General features: G+C 60.4%; 2 protein-coding genes and 1 long non-coding RNA gene across 6 annotated transcripts; 1 reads left to right on the top strand and 2 right to left on the bottom strand.

The window, feature by feature from the left end:
* Positions 1–66: 66 nt before the first annotated feature.
* On the top strand, positions 67–5376 carry LOC121080005. Of its 3 annotated transcripts, none has more exons than XR_005825229.1 (3): positions 67–586; positions 2410–2558; positions 5349–5376. It is a non-coding gene; the product is annotated as an uncharacterized LOC121080005 (long non-coding RNA). The 3 variants fall into 3 exon arrangements; XR_005825231.1 differs by lacking the exon at positions 67–586 and adding an exon at positions 1037–1352; XR_005825230.1 differs by lacking the exon at positions 67–586 and having other exon boundaries at positions 1037–2558.
* Positions 4531–11728, bottom strand: ENSA (endosulfine alpha). The gene is made up of 3 exons (XM_040577821.1): positions 11549–11728; positions 8547–8672; positions 4531–6761 (listed from the first exon to the last, which is right to left on the bottom strand). The coding sequence occupies exons 1-3, from the start codon at positions 11603–11605 to the stop codon at positions 6591–6593; spliced, it is 354 nt and encodes a 117-aa protein (XP_040433755.1). The 5' UTR covers positions 11606–11728; the 3' UTR covers positions 4531–6590.
* A 585-nt stretch (positions 11729–12313) lies between these two features.
* GOLPH3L (golgi phosphoprotein 3 like) lies at positions 12314–19377 on the bottom strand. Of its 2 annotated transcripts, none has more exons than XM_040618654.1 (5): positions 18995–19377; positions 18465–18659; positions 14308–14445; positions 14012–14126; positions 12314–13504 (listed from the first exon to the last, which is right to left on the bottom strand). In XM_040618654.1, the coding sequence occupies exons 2-5, from the start codon at positions 18645–18647 to the stop codon at positions 13077–13079; spliced, it is 864 nt and encodes a 287-aa protein (XP_040474588.1). In that variant the 5' UTR covers positions 18648–18659; positions 18995–19377; the 3' UTR covers positions 12314–13076. The 2 variants fall into 2 exon arrangements, with proteins under 2 accessions (XP_040474588.1, XP_040474589.1); XM_040618655.1 differs by having other exon boundaries at positions 14314–14445; positions 18995–19373.
* Positions 19378–19490: the final 113 nt, after the last annotated feature.

The following is a 19490-nucleotide window of genomic DNA, read 5'->3' as shown; positions in this document are numbered from 1 at the left end:
GCGACGCGGGGCACGACGGGGGCGGAGCGAGGCCGCGCCGGTCCATTTCCGGCCGCGTTTCCGGCCCCGCTTCCGGCACGGCCCGGGGGGGTGGGTGTCACGCCTCGCCAGGCCGGGGCTTTTTGGGGTGAAAAAGGGCGAAAGAGCCCCCGCCGCCCCCGCGGAGAGGCGTCACCCCGCCGGGCCTCCTGCGGCCCCACACCGGGCACCCCCGGCCCCGCTGCACACGCCGCCTCCCCCGGCCTGGCCCTGCTTGTGCCTCCCAGCCCGGTCAGACCCAGGCGTGCCACCCCCTCCCACCCCATCTCCACGGGGTGCTGCAGTGCCCCAACTCCCCCCCCGGCAAAGCAGGCGCCCCCGGGCACCGGCCTCGCAGCCCTCGCAGCCCGCACCATTTTCCAAGGGGCTGCATCTCCCTCCCCTAACTCAGCCCGTTTTCTTCCTGCTTTGTGCAACACAGAGCATCCCCAGCAAGGCTGCAAGCATGCGGCCAGCAGGACTGCGGCCTTGGCACATGGAAGGAGCCAGGATGCCCCCGGTGTACACCAAAGGAGCTGTTTGGAAGTGTGGAGTCTGATGTGCTCTGGTGAGACAGCCCCCCTCTGCAGTAATGTGTCCAATTCTGGAGCCCTTAGCACAGGGAGGTCATGGACCTGTTGGAGCGGGCCCAGAGGAGGCCCACAAAAATGATCAGAGGGGTGAAGCACCTCTGAGGACGGGCTGAGAGAGTTGGGGGTTTTCAGCCTGGAGAAGAGAAAACTCCGAGGGGATCCTATTGTGTCATTTCAGTAGTTAAAGGGGGCTTATAAGAAAGACGGAGACAGACTTTTTGGTAGGGCCTGTTGCAATAGGACAAGGGGTTTTAAACTAAAAGACACTTAAGCTGAAAGATCTAGACTAGAAGAAATTTTCTACAACAAGGGTATTGAAGCATTGGAGCAGGTTGCCCAGAGAGGTGGTAGATGCCCCATGCCTGGAAACATTCAAGGCCAGGTTGGACAGGGCTCTGAGCAACCTGATCTTGTTGAAGATGTCCCTGCTCCCTGCAGGGGGTTGGACTAGATGACCTTTTAATGTTCCCTTCCGACCCAAACTATTCTGTGATTTTATGCGGCTTCCCACCCACTCAGAATTTCACCTGGGCCTGTCTGGTTAAAGCCCTCTCTGACTTCAGCTTGCTTAGCAGGATGTTCGTGGGGAACTGCCCTGTTTCTTCTAGTCATCAGTGGGTTGCCTCACATCTCTTGCACTACTTGAAACTTCCTTGGAGCCACTGGCTCCGTGAGGGCTGTGGCGTAACAAAGCAGGGCAGCACCCTGTCCCGTCGAGGCTGTGGCAGGACTTGGCTGCAGGTGAGTTGTGAAAGGGCTACTCGGTGCCTGGGGAGGCCAGGCCTGCTCCACAAGCACCAATTGCCAGGGCCACTCCAGGGGCACTTTTGCCAGTCTTGGCATTGTTGGGGCACCAGCTTTCAATTCTGGTCTTTCCAGGCCCCTCCTTCACCCCCTGGAACCAAGCCCCGACACCTTCAAAATCTGCCCCAGTTTGGGCAAAATTTGGCTGGGGAAGAAGCCACAGGGATCTGTGGCAATGCAGGTGCATCAGACACTCCCTGGAAAGGCAAATGCCACAGTTTTACCATGAGGCAGTGAGGAAGGAAAGGAGGTCTCACCCTTTTGCCGCACACCTTGCTGGGGCTGTGTCCCAGGGCCCACGCTCTGCTCCATCCCTGCCTCTCGGAAAGGCTCAGAGCGCCACAGGGGCAAAGGCAGCTGCATTTCTGCCTGCAGAGCCAAGCGCCAGCACGGCCCAACCTGCTCCAGCCTCAGAGCTTCTTTGTGCCTAACCAGAGCCAAGACACTGGAAAGTGGGGTTTGGGGCCACCAGAAATCACAATCCCTGATTACCCCCCCCCTGAAACCAGGAAAGGGTTTCCCTGCAGGCCCCGAGGGCACGCAGGTGGCCAGGCCAGCAACATCAGAGACACCTGCCGGGCCTCTCTGCACCGCTGCTCTGCCCAAAGGCAAATGAAATGCCCAGGGCAGCAGAGCCCTGGCCCCCACCTGGGAAGCTTTCACCAGCCCCAAGTCACCCAGCCAAAGTAACACGATGTCACTGAACTGAGACGTGACAAGAGACGCTGCGCCAGGGGCCACAGCGGGGGGGAGGGGAGAGGTGGGCTCTGGTTTTCCTTCCTGATGCAGGTGGGTGGGCTTGCTGCTGAACCCCTAACAGCCCTGCAAAAGGGACCCAGGAAGCTCCCAGCCACCCCAGCAGTAGGGTCTCAAGGGCAGGTGATCCTGGTGCCCTGGGATTTAGGAGGGTGGGAAGAACCCCAGATAGGGGGATAAAATGCCAGATGTGAGAGAATGCCAGCACAGCTCCTCAAATGGGTCTTTCTGCTCCAAGGAGGCAACAAGGACACGGGGAGCTACCACTGTGAAGCAGTCCCTCTCTGATCAGCATTTTTGGGGACAGAAGCTCTAGCAAACCCAAGCCTCTGTCACCTACGTGAGCATCACCATGCACCGCTGGGACCAACAAAGGAGGAAGCTGTGGTGAGCACAGTACCCCAAAGCGTTCGTGCCCCAGATCATGCAAGAAACAGGGACATGCATCCACCCTGGGTGTCCCTTCACCCCCTCACCCCAGCTGCCACCCTCACAATTCAGGGCGAGAGCATGACTGAGTTGCACTGGGGTCCAGTGAGACAAAACCCAGCCCCCTCAAAATCCTTCCCATGGCCCCAAGGAATGCGTCCTTGTCAGGAAGAGAATTCTTGGCTCAGGGAGCAATAACAGAGGCGAGCTCGGCTTGCTCCGGCAGCTTGGGGCAGCGCCCAGCACATATTTCCCCAGCAGTGCCAAGCTTTAAAGCACAAACAAACACCGGCACATACTTGGCACCAGGCTGGAACAGCACGTCCCTGTGCAAACATGTGGCCTCGGCCTTGCTGTGGGATGGGCTTGACGGGCTGTGAAACGGCCAGTTGTAGGGCAGGGGGGGGGGGAGGGAAGATGCAGCGCTGAGGCTACAGGCAGCCCCAGGGAGGGTCAGCGTGTTTGTCTGAACGGCAGCTCACCCCGGTGACACCATCAGCAGGGCTGTTGAACTCTAGAAAGGAAACGTGTGACATCAAGGCTGAAAATTCTGGAGCTACAGCCCCCGGGATGGCTGCCAATGGGACAGAGGGAGCCACTGTGGGGCTGCCCTGACCCCTGGGAGGGCACCAGGAGCTCCTGCCCCACAGCGTGGAGGGCACTGGGCATTTGTTTCAAAGGCAGGAGGATAAAAACCATCTCTCCCCCATGCTCCCCGCCTCAAGTCTCTCAGCTGTGAGCTAAGGTGGCTACTGGCCCCACTTGGCCCCTGTGGCTGCCCAACAGGATAGAGCCCATGTCCCCCCCCAGCCCACACACATCCGATATACCCCATGACCCCCATATACCCCCTCCACCTGCCTGCCCCATGCACACCCGAGCCCTACATACACCCCAGGGCCCCACAGCTGTGGGACGGCCCACCACATACCCCACAGGCAGGGGACAGCCCTATGAAGAGCCCAGAGCCCTTCTGCCAGGGCTTGGCTCCCTGCACAGCCCAGTGCTGGGGACAGCCCTCGCTACACCCTGTAGCTGGGGGTGAGCCCCATGCACATCCCATGGCTCCACTGCTGGGGGACAGCCCCCCACCCCACCCCCAACTCCATAGCCCCTGCACAGCACACAGAGAGGGGTACCACACTGAAACAAGCCCCGAAGGAGGAAGAGGAAAAAAAGGCAGGAACCTTCACCAATTTTGCGAAAACCCATTAGGGTCTCTCCATATGCCCCCTCTCACCCGCTGCCCACCCCCACAGGGTGCAGTACTGCCACACCTGCCTTCCCCGCCTCAATAAAACCCGTGAGCTCACCCTCTGTGCTCCACACCACCCCACGGCTGTACTTTGACATACTTGCTTGAGCCACACAAGTCCCTCAGACACCCTGATAGTTGGTGCTAGACATGTTTTTCCTCCTGCTGGCTCGGTCCAACAACCCTGGGGGGCATCAAGCACCTCCCAGCTCATCCTGGTGGTAGTATTTTATGAGGAGCAGAGGATAAGGATGTAAATGCCTCCAAGATCCAGGGCAGTTCCCAATGCACCCCCTCCTGTGAGAGGTAGGGAGGCAGTGGGGCAGAACAGCATCATCACACTCTCGCTGTCTGCCTGGCTCTGGGGGTGGAATGGAAATAACCCCACTCCACGGCTACTACCCTTGTACGGACTTGCTCTTGCTGGTTCTCATCCTGTCATCACAATCGCTTCCCCCTGCTGCACAAGCACGCCTAGCATTTCCGGAAAACTGGGGAAAGACGTAGTTTGAGAGCTGTCCCCTCCCTCTGCCCCCACTCAGCACAGGCGCAGCTCCCAAGCTGCAACGCCCCTTTGAATTCTTCACTGCATTTCTTTTTTTTTTTCCTTTTTTTTTTTTTTAAACAAAACAAAAAGCAAGCATAGCACTCTAGAAGAGAGGAGAAATGAACATGTAAAAAATTATATATATATTTATATATGTGATTCATATCTATTTACAACATGGCTGGAACAGACAGCAGAACATCCAAGGAGGTTGCACAGCCATTGACAGCATCGCCCCAGCCAGGTCACGCAGGGTCTGGAAAGATAACAGAGACCAAAGCACAGACCCGTGGCGACAACTGGGCAGCCCCCAGCCCCGCTTACGCTCCTTGCCCACTCCACAAAGAGAAAACTGTCCTCTGTGGCCACAGTGCCCTGACGAGTGGAGCTGTGGCTGGCTTGCTCCAAGCCACCTGAAGGCAGACACAAGCATTTGAGCACACCCATGGCAAACACTCTCCTGGGAAACAACACTGCATTCCTCACTCCCGCAGGAAAGCATGACGGGTGAAACAGGTCCTCAGGAAAGCCTGAATCAGCCAGCCGAAAACACACAGCGAAAGCCATGCCCATGCAGAGCATCGCCCATTGCCTCCTTGCCTTGGTTTCTCCTGACCCGATGGGAATCCCTAAAAAAAAAAAAAGCAAACCACAACCAAAAAAAAAAATACCCAAAACCAACAAAAAAACCCACAAAACCCCACCATCCACTCAACTTCCTTTTGCCCATATGCCTTCAAAACTGGGCTTAAATTGGGCAGGTTTACTACTGCCCCGGCACAGGCATGCCGAGACCTTCCGCTGCACAGGACGGGAGGCCACTTTGCGTGAGGAGCAGTCTATGCACCAAGTGCACACCTCATTCTGCAGGCTGCAGCCATCTTGCCAACCTTTGGGGGGGGGATTTTTGCTTTGTTTTTCAGGTTTTGTTTGTTTTCTCTTCCAGGCCTGGAACAAAGAACAGGCAAGAAGAAGAAAAAAAAAAAAACAAACAAAACAAAAAACAGAAAAAAGAAAGAAATCCAAGCTTGGGGTGCCTGAGACCGTCAACACAGGTTTGCTTCTGTTCCTCTCTCCATGTTCTCTGTCTCTGATGCCTTTTTCCCCTTCCAGGCTGGTCATTCCCAGTCCTGCCTCTCTCCCTCCAGAGATCAGCTCCATCAGCTCACATCCGTCTCACCAGCTACGCCGGCCCCTGCTCTGCAAGCGCCAGGCGGGGGCTGCCTGTGACCAGACAGGGGCTGCCTGTGGCTTGGCCACGCGCTCCTCTGCCCCAAGCACCCTGCTGCTGGTGGGATTCAGCTCAGCACCTCTGCTGCCTGCCCGGCAGCTGGGAGAGGAGCCGCCTCTCACCCTTGGCAAGGCAGACCGCCTCGCTGGCCAGAACTGACCACGGAGACAGAAACTGCCCCCAAACCCTCTGGGGCAGCCGTGAGCCCCACGCTGCACCCCTCCATCACAGCCACACTCAGATGCGGCTGTGGTGGGGCTCTACATCTGAAACAGCAAACACCCCACCACAGCTCCAAGCCACGGGGACCGTTTCAAACAATGACCAGGCCCTCTCCCACAGCCGTCAGCCGCACTGTCCCCTCCTGGGAGCTCAGCCTTGTGCAAGCAGGGGACAGATCCCAGGCAGTTCAGCCCAGCAACACAGCCCGTAATTTTTTTTTGCCTATCAGCTAATTTCTCCACTTTGAAGCTCTAATGCACACACTTAACTTCCAGATCATGAATCACACCTTTTGCCCAGCTGGTTCTTCCTCTGCCAACACCAGATGCCTGAAAAGCATTCACATGCTAGAGCTCTGAGCTCTCCCCTCCTACTTGGTGCCAAGCAAACAGCGACTCCTCAGAGCACGTCCCTGCTTCTCCCAGGGCTGCTCGACTCTCCCAGCAAGGAGGCAGTGCTTCAGTGGCTCTGCAAGCGAGGATGGTTTTAAACAGCATGAATATTAAGGCAGAAAACTGACTCGCTGAAAGGAACAGCCCAACCAAATCTGCCTGTGCATCCCAGGCTACTGAAACCGCTCGTTCGCCTTCTCAGTTCTGGTGTGTGTTTGCTGTAAATACTCAAATAACTACGTGGATTCTTGTGCTCCCATCCCTATGGTACAGTGAAGTTCAATCCATTTAGCCAAAAGAAAAAAAAAACAAAATAGGAAAAAACCCAGCCTGCGAGTGCAGGCTACCCTGCCAGCTTGCTGGTTACAAGTGAGGATTTTCTCTGCGGGAGGTCCTGCGGTGTGGGGATGTGGTCTCCTGTCACCAGGTTCTTGTCTGGCCCTGCACTTGGCAACTGCTTGTTCTTCATCTTTGCCTTGGCCATGTTGTAGTCACCAGAATCAAAGTATTTTTGCTGGAAGAGGGAAAAGAGTTTGGGTCACTTCGATTTGCAGGAGTGTGGGGACATAGCAGAGACAGAGACACCTGGCCACAAATAAGATCCTTTAAGGAGCTGCTGGGGTTGCTCAAAACCAGGTCACAGAAACATCACAAGCAAGGGAAAAATCCAAGCAAGGGAGCCTGGTCCAATTCAAAAGGCCTTTAGCAGCCACCCACAAACCCCAGTGACTCACACCCACCCCAGCTGGAAGCTCTGCCCCGCAGCAGCTGCCTGACTAAAGACACCAGGGTGCATTTTTGACTTTTGACCCACTTGGGGCGTTTGTAGCCAGTGAACTTTACCCAGCAAGTGCCACGCCAAGCGGCGAAAGACCAGGCATGTCCTGCTCTGCCCCTGCACCACACTCGGCGTGACAGGGAATCGATGCCTGTCCAGGAACCCCCTGACAGCCAAAGGCAGGCACAGCCACACCAGCAGGCACCTCCAGGCAGAGAGTGGGCCAAGCCAGGGGACATCTGCTGGTACGGTTTATTCCCATTGGGTGAACAGATGACCTGGTTGTGCCAGAGGCAGGATTTTCTCCCCCTGCACTGCCCAGGCTCCCAACAGGACTCAGAGAAATGCCTGCGAAGGCGTGGCTGGAGGACACCTCCCTGCTGCACAGCACCACCAGCCTGGGGTTTGAAGGGCATTTTGTTCCTGTATCACACACATCACCATGGGACTCTGTGCTCCTTCATGGTGCTGCTTCACACCCTCCGGCTGCGCAGGAGAGGCTGAACACCAGCACAGAGCTTGTGCCAGTGCTACAGACAGGGCTGTGCTGGGCACAAGGAGCTCTGAAGCATCCCGTTCCACCCCGATGTGCCAGCGGGCCCCAGCGGGCCCAGTCCTGACAAAAAGTCCTTCACCACTTCAATACCAAGCCATTAAACAAAACCCTCCTTTCTGTGCTTGGCTTTAGGAGCCATTACATCAAACAACAGTCCCGGTGATCATGTCAACGGTGAGAGCGAACACACGGGGTGGCTGCTCAGGCAGAGCAGACAGCTGTCAGTGCAAGCTGAAAGGGAAGCCACACAGCAGAGCCAAACCCTACGCAGCGTGACACGGAGACACCGTGTGTTCAGAGCTGGGGAAGGCACGCAGCCACTGGCTGCCAACAGCTCAGAAGGGATTTGTTTTCTGCGCCAGCCTCTGCAAGGAGGAGAGACAGCAGCAAAAACCCAAGCAGCTATAGATGGCTCCCGGAGAGGGATTTAATTACATTTCCAGGGAGCACAGTCAGAGGGCTGGCTTTTTACACAGGTACCAGCAATGGAGACACAGCCAGCCGACTCACTGGCATTCTCCATGCCCCTTGCACCAGCCCAGAACCCACGCAAAGTGCAGATCAAAGAGAAAAACTCAGACCCACAGCATCTCAGTGGCCCATTGAACCCCAGGGAGCACAGCAACAGGCAGGTTTATGCACTTGTTTCACCTCTAGACCCCAGGTTCCCCCAGTGGGAACATCTGGTGGGGGAGGTACGCAGAGCAAAACCACCCAAGGGGCAGCTGCTTTTGGGCTCTGAGCATGGCCAAGGCCTTCTTGCTTGGCCACAGCAGCCTTGCTTTGGGCTTGTGCCCACTGGGCACCACGTCCAAGCACAGGCACTGAAAGGAGCCTGGCCCACGGGTTCTGACTTTTTGGCCTGGGGAATTTTGGTGTGATTTCTCTGGCCTGGTTGGAGCTTGGCTGCCTGTGCCATTGAGGGAGGAGAGAACGCAGACAAGCCATGGCTGAGAAGTAAGTACCCCCTTCTGCAGTCTCTTCATGAGGAAGTCGGAGCCTCCAGGCTTCTGGCCTAGGTTGGGGTATTTGGCCTTCAGTTTTGCCTCTTCTGCTTTCTCAGGAGTGACAGTTTCCTTCTCTTGTGTGTCCTAAAAAACAAAAAGCGGGGTGGAAAACCCTTCAGCCCCACAGAAAGAGACACACCTGTGATGCCGTAACACAATATTCAACAGTCCATCCTTGCTGAGCAAGCTGTGGTTCCCTAGAAAACCTGGACACACTCAGAGATTATGAACACCTTCCCCATCAGAAACAGCTTTCACGTCCAGTACCCATAGAAACAGGCAGACTCTCTCTCTGCCTCTTCCCCAGATGACAGCCACTGCAGGCACTTGCGCTGACGTTAGGCTTTGCCAACTGCGCTTAAAACATCATCACAAACTGCTGCTGGACAAGTGCCTTCCCCTGAGCAGCAACAGGTGAGACCAGCATCAACAGATGTCAGTCCAGAGCTGCCCAGCACAATGGGCTACAGCAGCGCTGGGAGGGTTCAGCCTTGCTGCACCCTGTTGCAGTACAGCTGAGACAGAAGAAACCCTTCTGCTCCAGAACCAGTTTATTGGGAATGACAACTGGCACAGGCAGCAAAGCAGCACTTTGGCACTGGTTCACAGCCACAGGAGTTTCAGGATGTCCCCAGATGCCACCTAGCCTGCTTGAAGCCTGGGACCGATTGCAACAGGAGGTGCCAGGCCCTGGTTGTCACCTGGCCCCTCTGCAGGGGCCCTAAGGCCTACTCCCAACACAGCTACTGAAAAAGCATCACCTGAGCAACGATGCTGAGGCTGGGTTCCCAGGCTTGGGATCTGCTCTCCAGCCACCAGCCTCTCTTCATGGAGGTGCACTCCCTCCTCCAGGGAAGGGCTGCAGGCCTGGGGACAGGAGCTTTGGTCTGGGGCAGGAAGGAGTGAGGGTTCCAGCAGGGCCTGCAGAGCCTCACCTGCAATATGGCAGAGTTGTGGCTGCCCACCAGCCCAGCTCCAACAGGAACACATCACACTGGCCACCTCCACCAGCAGCCACCTGGGGACAAGCCACTGTGTGAGCATGAGTTGCTGTTCCACAGGATGTTGGCAAGGGGTGTTCTTAACTGCTGTTCCCTTTCCATCAGGGACGATGCTGGCAGACTTGGCAGCGGCATCTCTGCCTCTGCCAGCCCAGGTGAGCCAATGGATGCCTTGTGCATCTTCTCCCCAGTGCCGAGGCCCTGAACTGCTCCCAGCCTACAGAGACGGCAAGCTCCAGGCAACAAGCACGGCAGAACGCTGCTGCTGTGAGCCTCTGCCCCATCTGTGAAGCGGGAAAGCCCTCAGCATCGGACAGGACCTACAAGCTGGCAGGATGCACCTGGCAATCGTGCCGTGCATAGGCAGGTGGGATGGGAGTCCCGGGCTCCCCAGGTACCAGGCACTGAAGCTTGGCCTGGTGGTGGTAAGACGTGCCCCCACGTGTTCAACTGCCAGGACTTTCCTTCCTTCCTTCCTAGGCAGCCAAGGGCAAAGCTGCAGCCCACGAGCCCCCAGGCTGGAAAGCACTGCCAGCATGACAAGAGGTTTCCAATGTGATCTTCCACTGGCGCTGACCCAGGGGAGCAGCTCTTTGCAGAGGCGGCGAGACCGCGCGCGCAGAGGCTGTCATGAAACAGCTCCTCAGGTGCGCCTCAAAAAGACAAAGCAAACCTGAGTTAATGGCAGCTCCTGACAGTCAAAACTGGGACAACTGGAGCTGGGAGCAGCAGCGCAGGCCCTGAACATCCCACTCGGAGCCTCAGCCGCGCAGGCTCCTCCTTACGCCCCCATCCATGAGGGTCCCTAGGGGATTGAAGTGGGGAGCGAAGGCGGGGGAAGGTGCCAAGAGTCTCATCACGATCTTCAGCTTCTGCATGCTGCAGGGCTTCGCCCACGCACGGCCCGAAGGAGCCCGGCTCTTCTTACTTGTCTCCATGACAGCTCCAGGAATAAGAGTTGCAGCCAGCATGTGCCACTTGGCCCTGCGGCAGAGCAAGGCGTGCCACCACCCCCGTATCACACAGGTTGAGGGGGGCTTTGGCAGCAGGAGCCAAAGCTTGGCCCTCCACGGCCCTTCCATCATTTCAGCCTGCTCTCTTCAGTCCTGCATCGCCGAGCCTCCTTCCTCCCTGCCCAGCTGCAGGCGCCGCTGGCTCCCATCACCACGCACTGCGTGGGGTGCGCTGCTGCACCCCGCTGCCTGCCCACCTGGCAGGCACCGCTCCCACAGCGGCCAGCGGAGCCAACGCCACGCCGGCATCGCCATCACCCACCAGCGGATGCGGGGCCCCCCCCAGCAGCGCGTCCCAGCACACACCCCCCTCACCGCGGGAGAGCACCCACCACCCGCCCTCGGAGCCCCAGAGGCAGCGCGGCCGCCTCCCTCCTGCGCCCACCCACAAGAGCTGCACGAACCCGGGGAAGCAGAAAAAGCTTCTCCCGCTGAGGCGGCCGGGGGCAGCTCTGCCCGAGCCCGGCAGCCACGCGGGGCCGGGCCCACGGCCCAGGGACGCAGCAGCCGCCCGGAACCACGGCCCATGCCGCGCTGTGGCACCAGGCGGGCGGCCCGGCGCCGGCGGGCGGGCGGGCCCGAGGTGGGCACCCGGGGGCCGAGGCCAACGCCGGTGGGCAGCGGCCCCCCAGGCCTCACCCCGCTGCAGTGGGGCAGCCGGGGCCCCCCGGGCAGCTCCCCCGCAGCTGCCCCCCTCCCCACAAACCGCCTTCTCTGCCAGCGCCCCCCGCCCCCGGCATCCCACGGGCCCCCACGCACCCCCCACGCCGTCACCAGGACCGAGCTATCCCACCGGCCCTGCCGGAAGTCCAACCCCCACCAGTCCCGCAGCTAATGAGAGGCCAACATTTATCAGACGGACACCAGAAACAACCAATCCGCCCGCAGGGCAGCCAGAAGAGACGAGCCAACGGGATCCGGCCGGGCCCGCCCCGGCGTTCCGCACCTGTTTCTCCTGCCCAGTCTCCTCCGCGCGGGCGCTGGTACCGAGCGGGGCTGCCATGGCGGGAAGGGGGGGGGGGGATCCACGGTCCCTCCGCACCCCGCGCTCCCTGCAGCCCCGCGCTCTGCTCCAAAATGGCCGCCGCCGCCCCCAACGTCTCAGCTGCCCGACGGACAGGCGCTGTGCCCAATGGGCATAGGGAGGCGGCCGCGTGACATCATACCTGACCAATCAACACCTGCGGGTGGGCGGGGAGAGCGGCGGGGCAGCACCCCCCGGCTGGAGCGGCCACCGGCGAATGGGAATCGAGGCAGCACCGCGGGGGCGGGGCAAGGGCTCGACGGCCCCGCCCCCCTCGAGCGCCCCACCGCGGGCGGGGCCACCCCGGAGCTGCCGGGCTGGAGCGGGGGCCCCGCACTGCACCGGCCCCGGGGGGTGGCGCCCCGACACCCGGCTTCGGGGACCCCCCGGCAGTGTCCCCTCGGCAGGCGTGGGACCGGGGTGGGGGGCGGATGGGCCCCGGGGCGGGCGGGAAAGGGCGCTGCCCGCAGACCCCCGGCTCGGGGCAGCAGCTGAGACCACCCCCAAGATCCATGGCACAAGGGCCACCAGCATCGGTGGGCGACAGGGACGCCTCCCGCCCCCCGTTATTCGGACACATCTAAATACGTCGGACACGCTCGGGCTGGAGAAATGTATTTACATGAACTACAGGAGGCTGGGAGCAGGGGAAGGCGGGGAGGTTTTTTTTTTAAAAAAAAGAAAAAATCACAGTTAAACTTTTCCTTTTGCTAGAAAGAGCAGGTGTGCAACAGGGGCTCAGCCTGGGGGGCTTCAGCCCAAGGGGGGCACAGCCGGTGGGGGGGCTGCCCCAGGGGGGTCAGCCCAGGACATGGCTCCCCAGCCTCTGCCGAGCTGCTCCTCGATGGCAACTGTGCCCGGGGCTTTGGGTGGCCCCGGGCCAGTGCCTGAGGTGGTCCGCACTGGTGGTCCCTGCTGCCGGACCCCCTGAACCAGCCTCCCGCCCCAGGGCAGACCCTCTCCCCCTGCCCGGACCCCCCGCTCCCAGCTCCCAGCCCCAAGGCCCCAGCAGCCCCGCAGGGGATCCCGGGCTGCTCAAGGGCAAGACCCACGCGGGGAAGATGGAGCCACGGCCACGGCCACGCACCAGCAGCGCGGGTGGCTCCGCAGCCCCATTTCTGCCCGCTTGGCCCCCGCTTGGCACCCGCAGGCCCACAGCCACCTCCCACCACCACACCAGCCCAAGGAGGACCCCACCGGCGGGCAGCACTGGAAGGGGGGTGAAGAGCTGCCACCGCCTCTCCCAGAGACACCAGCCTTGGGAGGAGCGTGACCTGCCCCCGCAGCTGGGTGCTCACCCTCTCACCCCTGCCCAGGGCAGGGGGAGCGAAACCCCCAGCCCCCCCAAGCTGAGCCCACCCACTGCTGCAGCAAGCCCATGCCAGATCACTCCCGGCCTCCCGCTCAGGGGGCAAGGCTCCCCCACGGGGCTGGGGGGGTTGGGGGCTTTTTAGGACTTATTGAAGGCTGCCAGGACGGCCCAGATCATCTCTGCACCCCTGGCTTTGGCAGCTTCCACCTCAGGGTCCATATCGAGGAGGTCCTTGGTCCTGTTCATGGCCACGTCATACTTGTCATCTGCCAGGCTGGAGAAAACGTTCTCCAGCACATCTGAGGAGTGGGCCAGCACCAAGAGAGCCAGAGTCCTGCGGTCCATGCGGTTGGGGTCGTTCACCCACCGCTCCAGCATGCTCTCCTGGAGCTTCTTCACCAAGCGCTGCTTCTCGGTGGCGTTGCTGACGGGGTGGGTGGTCATGTCGAAGAGCAGGAAGTTCTGCTTCTCCGTGGTGAGGATGCCCTTCTCCACCAGCGCCTTGGCGATGCGCTCGCGCACGTTCCTCAGCTGGTACTGCAGCTTGAAGGGGTTCCAGGTCTCCCCTGCAGGAGAGGAGACCCTGTTCGACACCAGGGCGGCAACAGCTTTGCCCCCCGGCACCAGCACCCAGGCTGCTTCCAGCCAGGTGCTTGCACAGACACCAGTCCCTGCTGCAGGAAACCTCAGTCCTTCCCTGAGCCTGACTCTGACCCGCTTCCCCCATCAGTTCAGACTGGCAAAGCTCCCAGCAGCTGCAGGGCACAGGAGCCCTGGGCAGATCCCTTTGGAAAGCCCCTTCTTACCCTGGACTTTGGACCCCAGGCTTGGGTGAAGATTCAGAATGAAAAAAAGAGGCAACAGGGAGCAAGGTACAAGTCTTGCACCCCGAGCTCCCAACAAAAAAGGCCCAGAAAAACGTTCTCTGCCTCCACATTCAGCTTTCCCTTGTCCAGCTGTCAGTATTCTGCCAGGCTCCAGGGAAGGAAGGGGATGGCCAAGCCATGGAGAGGGGACAGGTAGCAGGGATGGGCCCCGAGGGAGCTGGGGAGGTGGCACCCAACTGCCCCTACCAGTGAGCAGCTCTATCCAGGTCTGCACCGTTTCTGCAGACTCCGTGGCCTTGATGTGTCGGAGGGTCTCATCCAGCAGGACGTCACCAGTCGGTGTGTCTGACTTCAAGAGCACCTGGAAGGACGAAGTGGAAACACGGCGTAAGGTGGACGCAGACCTGCCGCTCCTTGCCCGAAGCAACAGCACCAGCCCCGGGTGTGCAGCGCTGCTCTGGCAAAGTCTGCGGCCAGCAGGCTCGGCTGGGGCAGAAGGAACCGCGAAGCCTGTCAGGCCCCCAGCCCAGCTCCTGCAGCACCTTCACCTTCCTCTCCAGCAGCCTCTTCTTCCTGATGGAGAGCGGCTCCAGGCGGATGCGGCCGCGCAGAGCCAGCTCGATGAGGATGCCGCCCCGCAGGCCTGAAGAGATGCAGTCATTCCAGAAGGATGTGTAGCCCTGGGAGAGAGAGGATGGACAGAAAGGGGTGGAGAAAGATGGGAAGGGGAGCTCTGCCGAGCCCCCGACGTGTCCTGGCCTGCCTGGCCAACTCACCTGGCTCCCACCAACAGCTCTGCCTCCCAGGTCAGAAGGGCTTTCCCCACCAGATGAGAAGTGCCCGGCAGCCCCAACTAACCCCCTCCCTGCCCAAAACCTCCGTGTAAACATTGAGCAATTCTGGCTGTGCCTTGCCCGCTGCACCCACCACCAGCCGGCACACCCCGGCGCTGCCCAGGCAGCTGCGCCCAGCCCTGGATCATAAAAAAGTCTGAGCAAGAGCGAGCAGAGCGGGGCCCTTTCCCCCGGCAAGCCCCTGGCCAAAGGGCACCGCTGCTGTGGGGCTGTGACCAGCAACCAGCACCGGGAGCTCGGCTCTGCCCTGCCTCAGCACCTGCTTTGGCCGTGCCCGGGGGCAATGGGAGGAGAAATCTGTTCTCCTTGAAGGAAGCCCCCATCAGCTCCACGCCATGCCCTGAGAGTAATTAACTGCATGAAGAAATCGCTCGTCTGGTCCCCAGCTACCCACAGCACCATCCCATGTGCCCACCACAGGGCACAAGAGCTACCCCAGCCCCTCGCCCACCCCCCACCCTCATCGCACACCCCTCACCCAAATCCGCCCACAGACTTCTGCAAGGGAAGAGATTTCCAGTCAGGGATGAAGGACGGGACAATACATCCCACTGCTCCCCCCAGGGCGGGCACCTTGGGGCTGGGGTGCTGCAGTCCAGGTCCCACCATGGGGGCAGCGCTGGGGCCACCAACTTGGCACGTTCCACACCTGGCCCCAAGCCCTGCTCAGTGAGCCTGCCATGGGACGGGGTGCTCACCCGAGAAGCACAAGCTCCAAAATCGTTACGGCATTCGGCAAAGCCACAAGCAGGTGCAAAGCTCCAGAAAATACGGCCCAGGAGGAACCTGCAACTGCACTGGGGTTTTCGCTCCGGGGAAGAGATGGAGGGAGAACAGGATAAAGGGGGTCAGACGCATAAAAGGCAGCAGCAAAAAGGGAGGGAATGGCCAGTTCCCACTTCCACTGTGCATGGGACAGGAGTCCTGGGCTAAAACTGTAGCCAGAGAGACTGAGGCTGGCACCAGGAAGAAGTAACTGTCCGGAGCAGGAAGCCCAGGAACGCTTTGCCCATGGAGGGAGGGGCAGGGAAGGGCAGTCTCTGTGCCTTGCGGTTTAAGAACATTCAACTGATGCTTCTCAGAGGAGAGCTGATCCTGGTTTGAAGCCTGGGCCAGCCGAGGCGACCTCTCTGTTCCGTTCTTCCACTCATCTTTTATCCCCCGATGAGAACAAAGCCCGGTTGTTCCGGCCCGATGACTGCTGCATTGTGGCACTGGGTGGCAGTCCTTGGATTTCAGGGCAAGCGGAGGGCAGGCGGGGCGGCGGGACAGGCTCCTCCAGGCAGGCAGTGGGGCTGGGAATGGGGCAGGCGCTGGCGTTTGGGTCGGACCCACGGGAAGGGTGAGCCAGAGTAGGATGCAAAGTCACAACGTGCTTATTTGCAGGGGGACACCGACACACCAGAAACGCTACGGCCCATTTGTAACGCCCTTGATCGTAACTCCCTTTTCACTGCTCTTTCTCCCTGGAGGGGGAGGGGAGGAGAGAAGAGACAGGTCTAAAAGCTACCAGGAAACTGCAGACAAAGCAGCCTAACAAGCCCCCTTCCTAGGGAAAACACGCCGAGGACACGCAGCCCTCCTACATGCAAATTTTTACAGCCCGTATGGGTAAACTCTTGTCCCCAGCGTGTCTGTTTACACAGTGCATCTGGACACCGGGTTGCTCAGCTTGCATAGCACACAGAACCATGAAAGAAATTAAAATCTTTATTTGCTTTCTTCATTTCCTTGTGAGGGAAGACAAAGCAACCTTTCATCTCTGCCCTGCTGATTTCCGTCCAGGGCAGACACGCCGTTTTTTGTACGCGCCCTTTAGGAACAAGTTCTCCAGAAAAGTGTGGAGGTGACCGAAAGTTTCAATTCACGGGGCTGGCAGACACGTTACAGGCACATTACCCCTAGAAAATTTTGAGAGGTCTGGAATCAAACAAGTCAAAAGTTCTTGGGTTACTTTCAGCTTCTGGAATCTGACCGGTTACCAATGCCAAGCTGGTGCACTGCCAGCTTACCCTACAGACTGGTACTTAAAATAATGAAATAACACTGTGAGCTCACTGGATTTGGCTAAAATTGTACTGTTTTTCTCCCATCATCAAACCATGAGTGAACAACAAAGCTGGGAAAACCCAGTGCTTAGGAGCCCAGCTCACATCCTGGCTACTGCTGCCTCTGGTCTTCCTTTCGATGGAGGAATGTGGAAGGACAGGATGGGAGAGTGGGGGGGTAAAGTGTGATAAGCTTTTTAGGTCTCTATTGTGCTCCCCTAACTTCCTGGTGGCTGAAGGACATTCCCAGCAACACATTAACCCAGCCAAGAATGCTGCATGTCGCCCAGAAAGAAAGCAGACCGTGCCACGGCTCCTAGGCTGCTCTCAAATATTTGCTGTAAAATTACGTGTGCGATGTTCTCTTTGCAGCCCTGCTTTCCTGGTACTTCCTACTCGGCTCAGCAAGCCCTGGGTCTGACGTGGGCTCGCTAAACAGGACAGCTACAAGTCTCTGTCACCCACACAGCCAGCAGCTCCCTCCTGCCGGACCTGCGAGCCAGGTCCACGTCAGAAGCCTTGGCCCGAGCAGGTCTACGTGGGAGCAAGGCACCCGCTCAGGCTAACCCAGCAGTAGCAGGGCCCAAGGCAAAAAACATTCCAGCACCTCACAGGGGCTTAATTTCAACCCAGAGAAACAGATGATGGGACGGTGGCCCATCTGCTGCGGCTCCTACAACCACAGTGTCTCCTTTCTTCTGGGTGGGAGACAAGCTTACAAGAAGAGCGCTCCTGGAGCTAAAAAACCTGCGTTTAAGGCTCTCCTCTGCCATTATCATGGCAAGAAGCACCTTGGGCAACTGGTTAGCTTCCCCCAGTCTCCATTTCCCCATCTGCTTGACAGGAATAGAAGCAACAGATTCCCCCAAAGAGATCAAGATGACACAGGCGCTAAAGACAAGGCGTGCCGACACAGCAGGTAGGAGCCAAGCAGCTCAGAGGACTCAGCGCAAGGTGTCTTCTCCTTCCCCCACAGCTCATTCCAGGCAGAGCTGAGAAACGAGTTCCTACCGACTGATAAGCACAAAATAATTCCCATCTGCCCAGGGTCCCCCTCCCACAGAAAGCAACCCCCCCAACATCCCTGGCTGCGAAGCTCATCCGCTGCTGCCGAGGGAAGCCATTCAACCGGCACTCAGGGGCGAGACGGGCACTCAGCCAAGAGATTCCCACTCAGCCCCGGTCCCTCAGCCCCGGAGCTGGGCACCACCGTTCCGCCCAGCTGAGGAAATCACCAGCCCCACAACAGAGACGTGGCTCCCGCCGCCTTTGCCGCCGCTGCGTTCAGACCCATCCCGCACCTGCCTTTGCCCCCCATCTGGCCCAGCGCTCGCGCTGCGCCTCTTCTCTCAAAACCCGCCCCTGCTGTTCTTCACATCGGTTTTTAACAAAGCGGGAGCCGCGTCCAGAGCGGCCCTGTGTTTCAGCTGAGGGTTCTGGCTAGGAGGGTGCACTGGGGCGAGGGACAGGGACATGTGCCGCCTGGTGCACAAAGCCAGGCTCCTTTTACCGCGCATCTCTGACGCCAGCAAAGCACGAGCCCACCTGCGCTCTGCAAGCAGCAGCCGCACAACACAACACCGCAGGGCACCGCTCGCGCAAGCAACCTCCGCAGCTCGGTCTGAGCTACAGGTGAAGGCGGTTTGCACTAAGTGGGGGGGTGGCTTCGTTGAAAAGGATTCTGAGGAACTCACACGGTCCCTTCTGGTGCTCACCGAGAACCTCGCCTCCGAGGACACGAGGCAGCACTGCCACCGCTGCACACGCAGCCGCCAGGGATGCCTGCGCCTGCCTTACCTCCTTGTCCTTCAGCCCCAGGAGCAGCACCTCCTCCATGAGCGTCAGGCGGATGTCTTTGGAGTCGTCAGGGTCACCATCAGGCAGGTCTCTGTCTGCGGCCGCATCTTCCTCGCTGTCCGGTTTCTTTTCCGAGTTCCTTCCCACCTCTGGGCGCCGTCCCCGGTGCGTCAGCGTCGTCATCTCCCGCTCCGGCTGGGCACAGAGAGCCGAGGTCTGCCCCGCTCCGGAGCGCGACGGGCGATGGCAGTGCGAACCCCAGCCCCTGCCCCTGCCCCTGCCCCCCCCGGCTCAGGGGGCACGGCCGAGGCCAAGGGACGCTGCCCCCTCCCGCCCGGGGATCTGCAGCTCGCCCCTCCCGGGACGGCGGCACACGAGCCCCCGGCAGCAGCGCCCGGCCGGCCCCCGCGACGCGCTCGGGGCGATGCTGCAGGTCCGGGAGAGGGGGGAGACCTGAGGCACCGCAGGGCCCCCCCACCCCGGGGACCCCTTTGGCGCGGCCGGCTCCCGCGCGGCCCCCCCGCACTCACCTGCTCACGGGGGGGGGGGGGAACGAGCTGCACGTCGGGGGTCGCTGCCGACCCCGAACCCCCTGCCCCACGCGGCAGCAGCGCGATCCCGCAACTTTTTCCCTGCGAAACGTGCGGAGGCAGCGCGGGAGGCGGCCCGGGACGCGGACACGGCGGGGGGGGGGGGGCGGACACGGGGGCCCCCTCCCCGCAGGGGGTGCCAGGCCCGAGACTCCCAGCGCCGCCCCGACCCCGCCGCCCCGGCAGCTCCTCCCGCAGCCGCAGGGCCGGGCCCGCGGAGCAGCTTCCTGCGGCGGCCGGGGCGGCTCCCCGCGCTCCGGTACCGGCAAATGGGAGCCCGCGCGGCCGGCAGCGCCAATGGGCGCGGGCAGCGGCCGGGCCGCGGGGTGGGGGTGGGGCTTCCCCCCCCCTCCTGGGGCGGAGGGCGGCGGGGCTGCCCCGCTCCCGGTGCGCCCCGGGGCACAGCCGCCGGATCGCCCCCTCCCCCTTTTCCCCC

The sequence above is a fragment of the Falco naumanni genome, chromosome 20 (genome assembly GCF_017639655.2).
Source record: "Falco naumanni isolate bFalNau1 chromosome 20, bFalNau1.pat, whole genome shotgun sequence".
Taxonomy (NCBI): Eukaryota; Metazoa; Chordata; class Aves; order Falconiformes; family Falconidae; genus Falco; species Falco naumanni.
Note: the sequence above shows the minus strand (reverse complement) of the source record. Positions and strands in the feature narration are given on the sequence as shown.

Bases quoted from the DNA above. Each gene is read 5' to 3' on its own strand.
- ENSA (XM_040577821.1), bottom strand. From the start codon at position 11,605: ATGGCAGCCCCGCTCGGTACCAGCGCCCGCGCGGAGGAGACTGGGCAG. The intron at 8,673-11,548 runs GTGCGGAACGCC...TTTGTTTTTTAG, and splicing joins AGACTGGGCAGGAGAAACAG to GACACACAAGAGAAGGAAAC. The intron at 6,762-8,546 runs GTACTTACTTCT...TCCCTCTTCCAG, and splicing joins TGAAGAGACTGCAGAAGGGG to CAAAAATACTTTGATTCTGG.
- GOLPH3L (XM_040618654.1), bottom strand. From the start codon at position 18,647: ATGACGACGCTGACGCACCGGGGACGGCGCCCAGAGGTGGGAAGGAAC. The intron at 14,446-18,464 runs GTAAGGCAGGCG...TCTCTCTCCCAG, and splicing joins TGGGGCTGAAGGACAAGGAG to GGCTACACATCCTTCTGGAA. The intron at 13,505-14,011 runs GTAGGGGCAGTT...CCTCTCCTGCAG, and splicing joins CTGGATAGAGCTGCTCACTG to GGGAGACCTGGAACCCCTTC.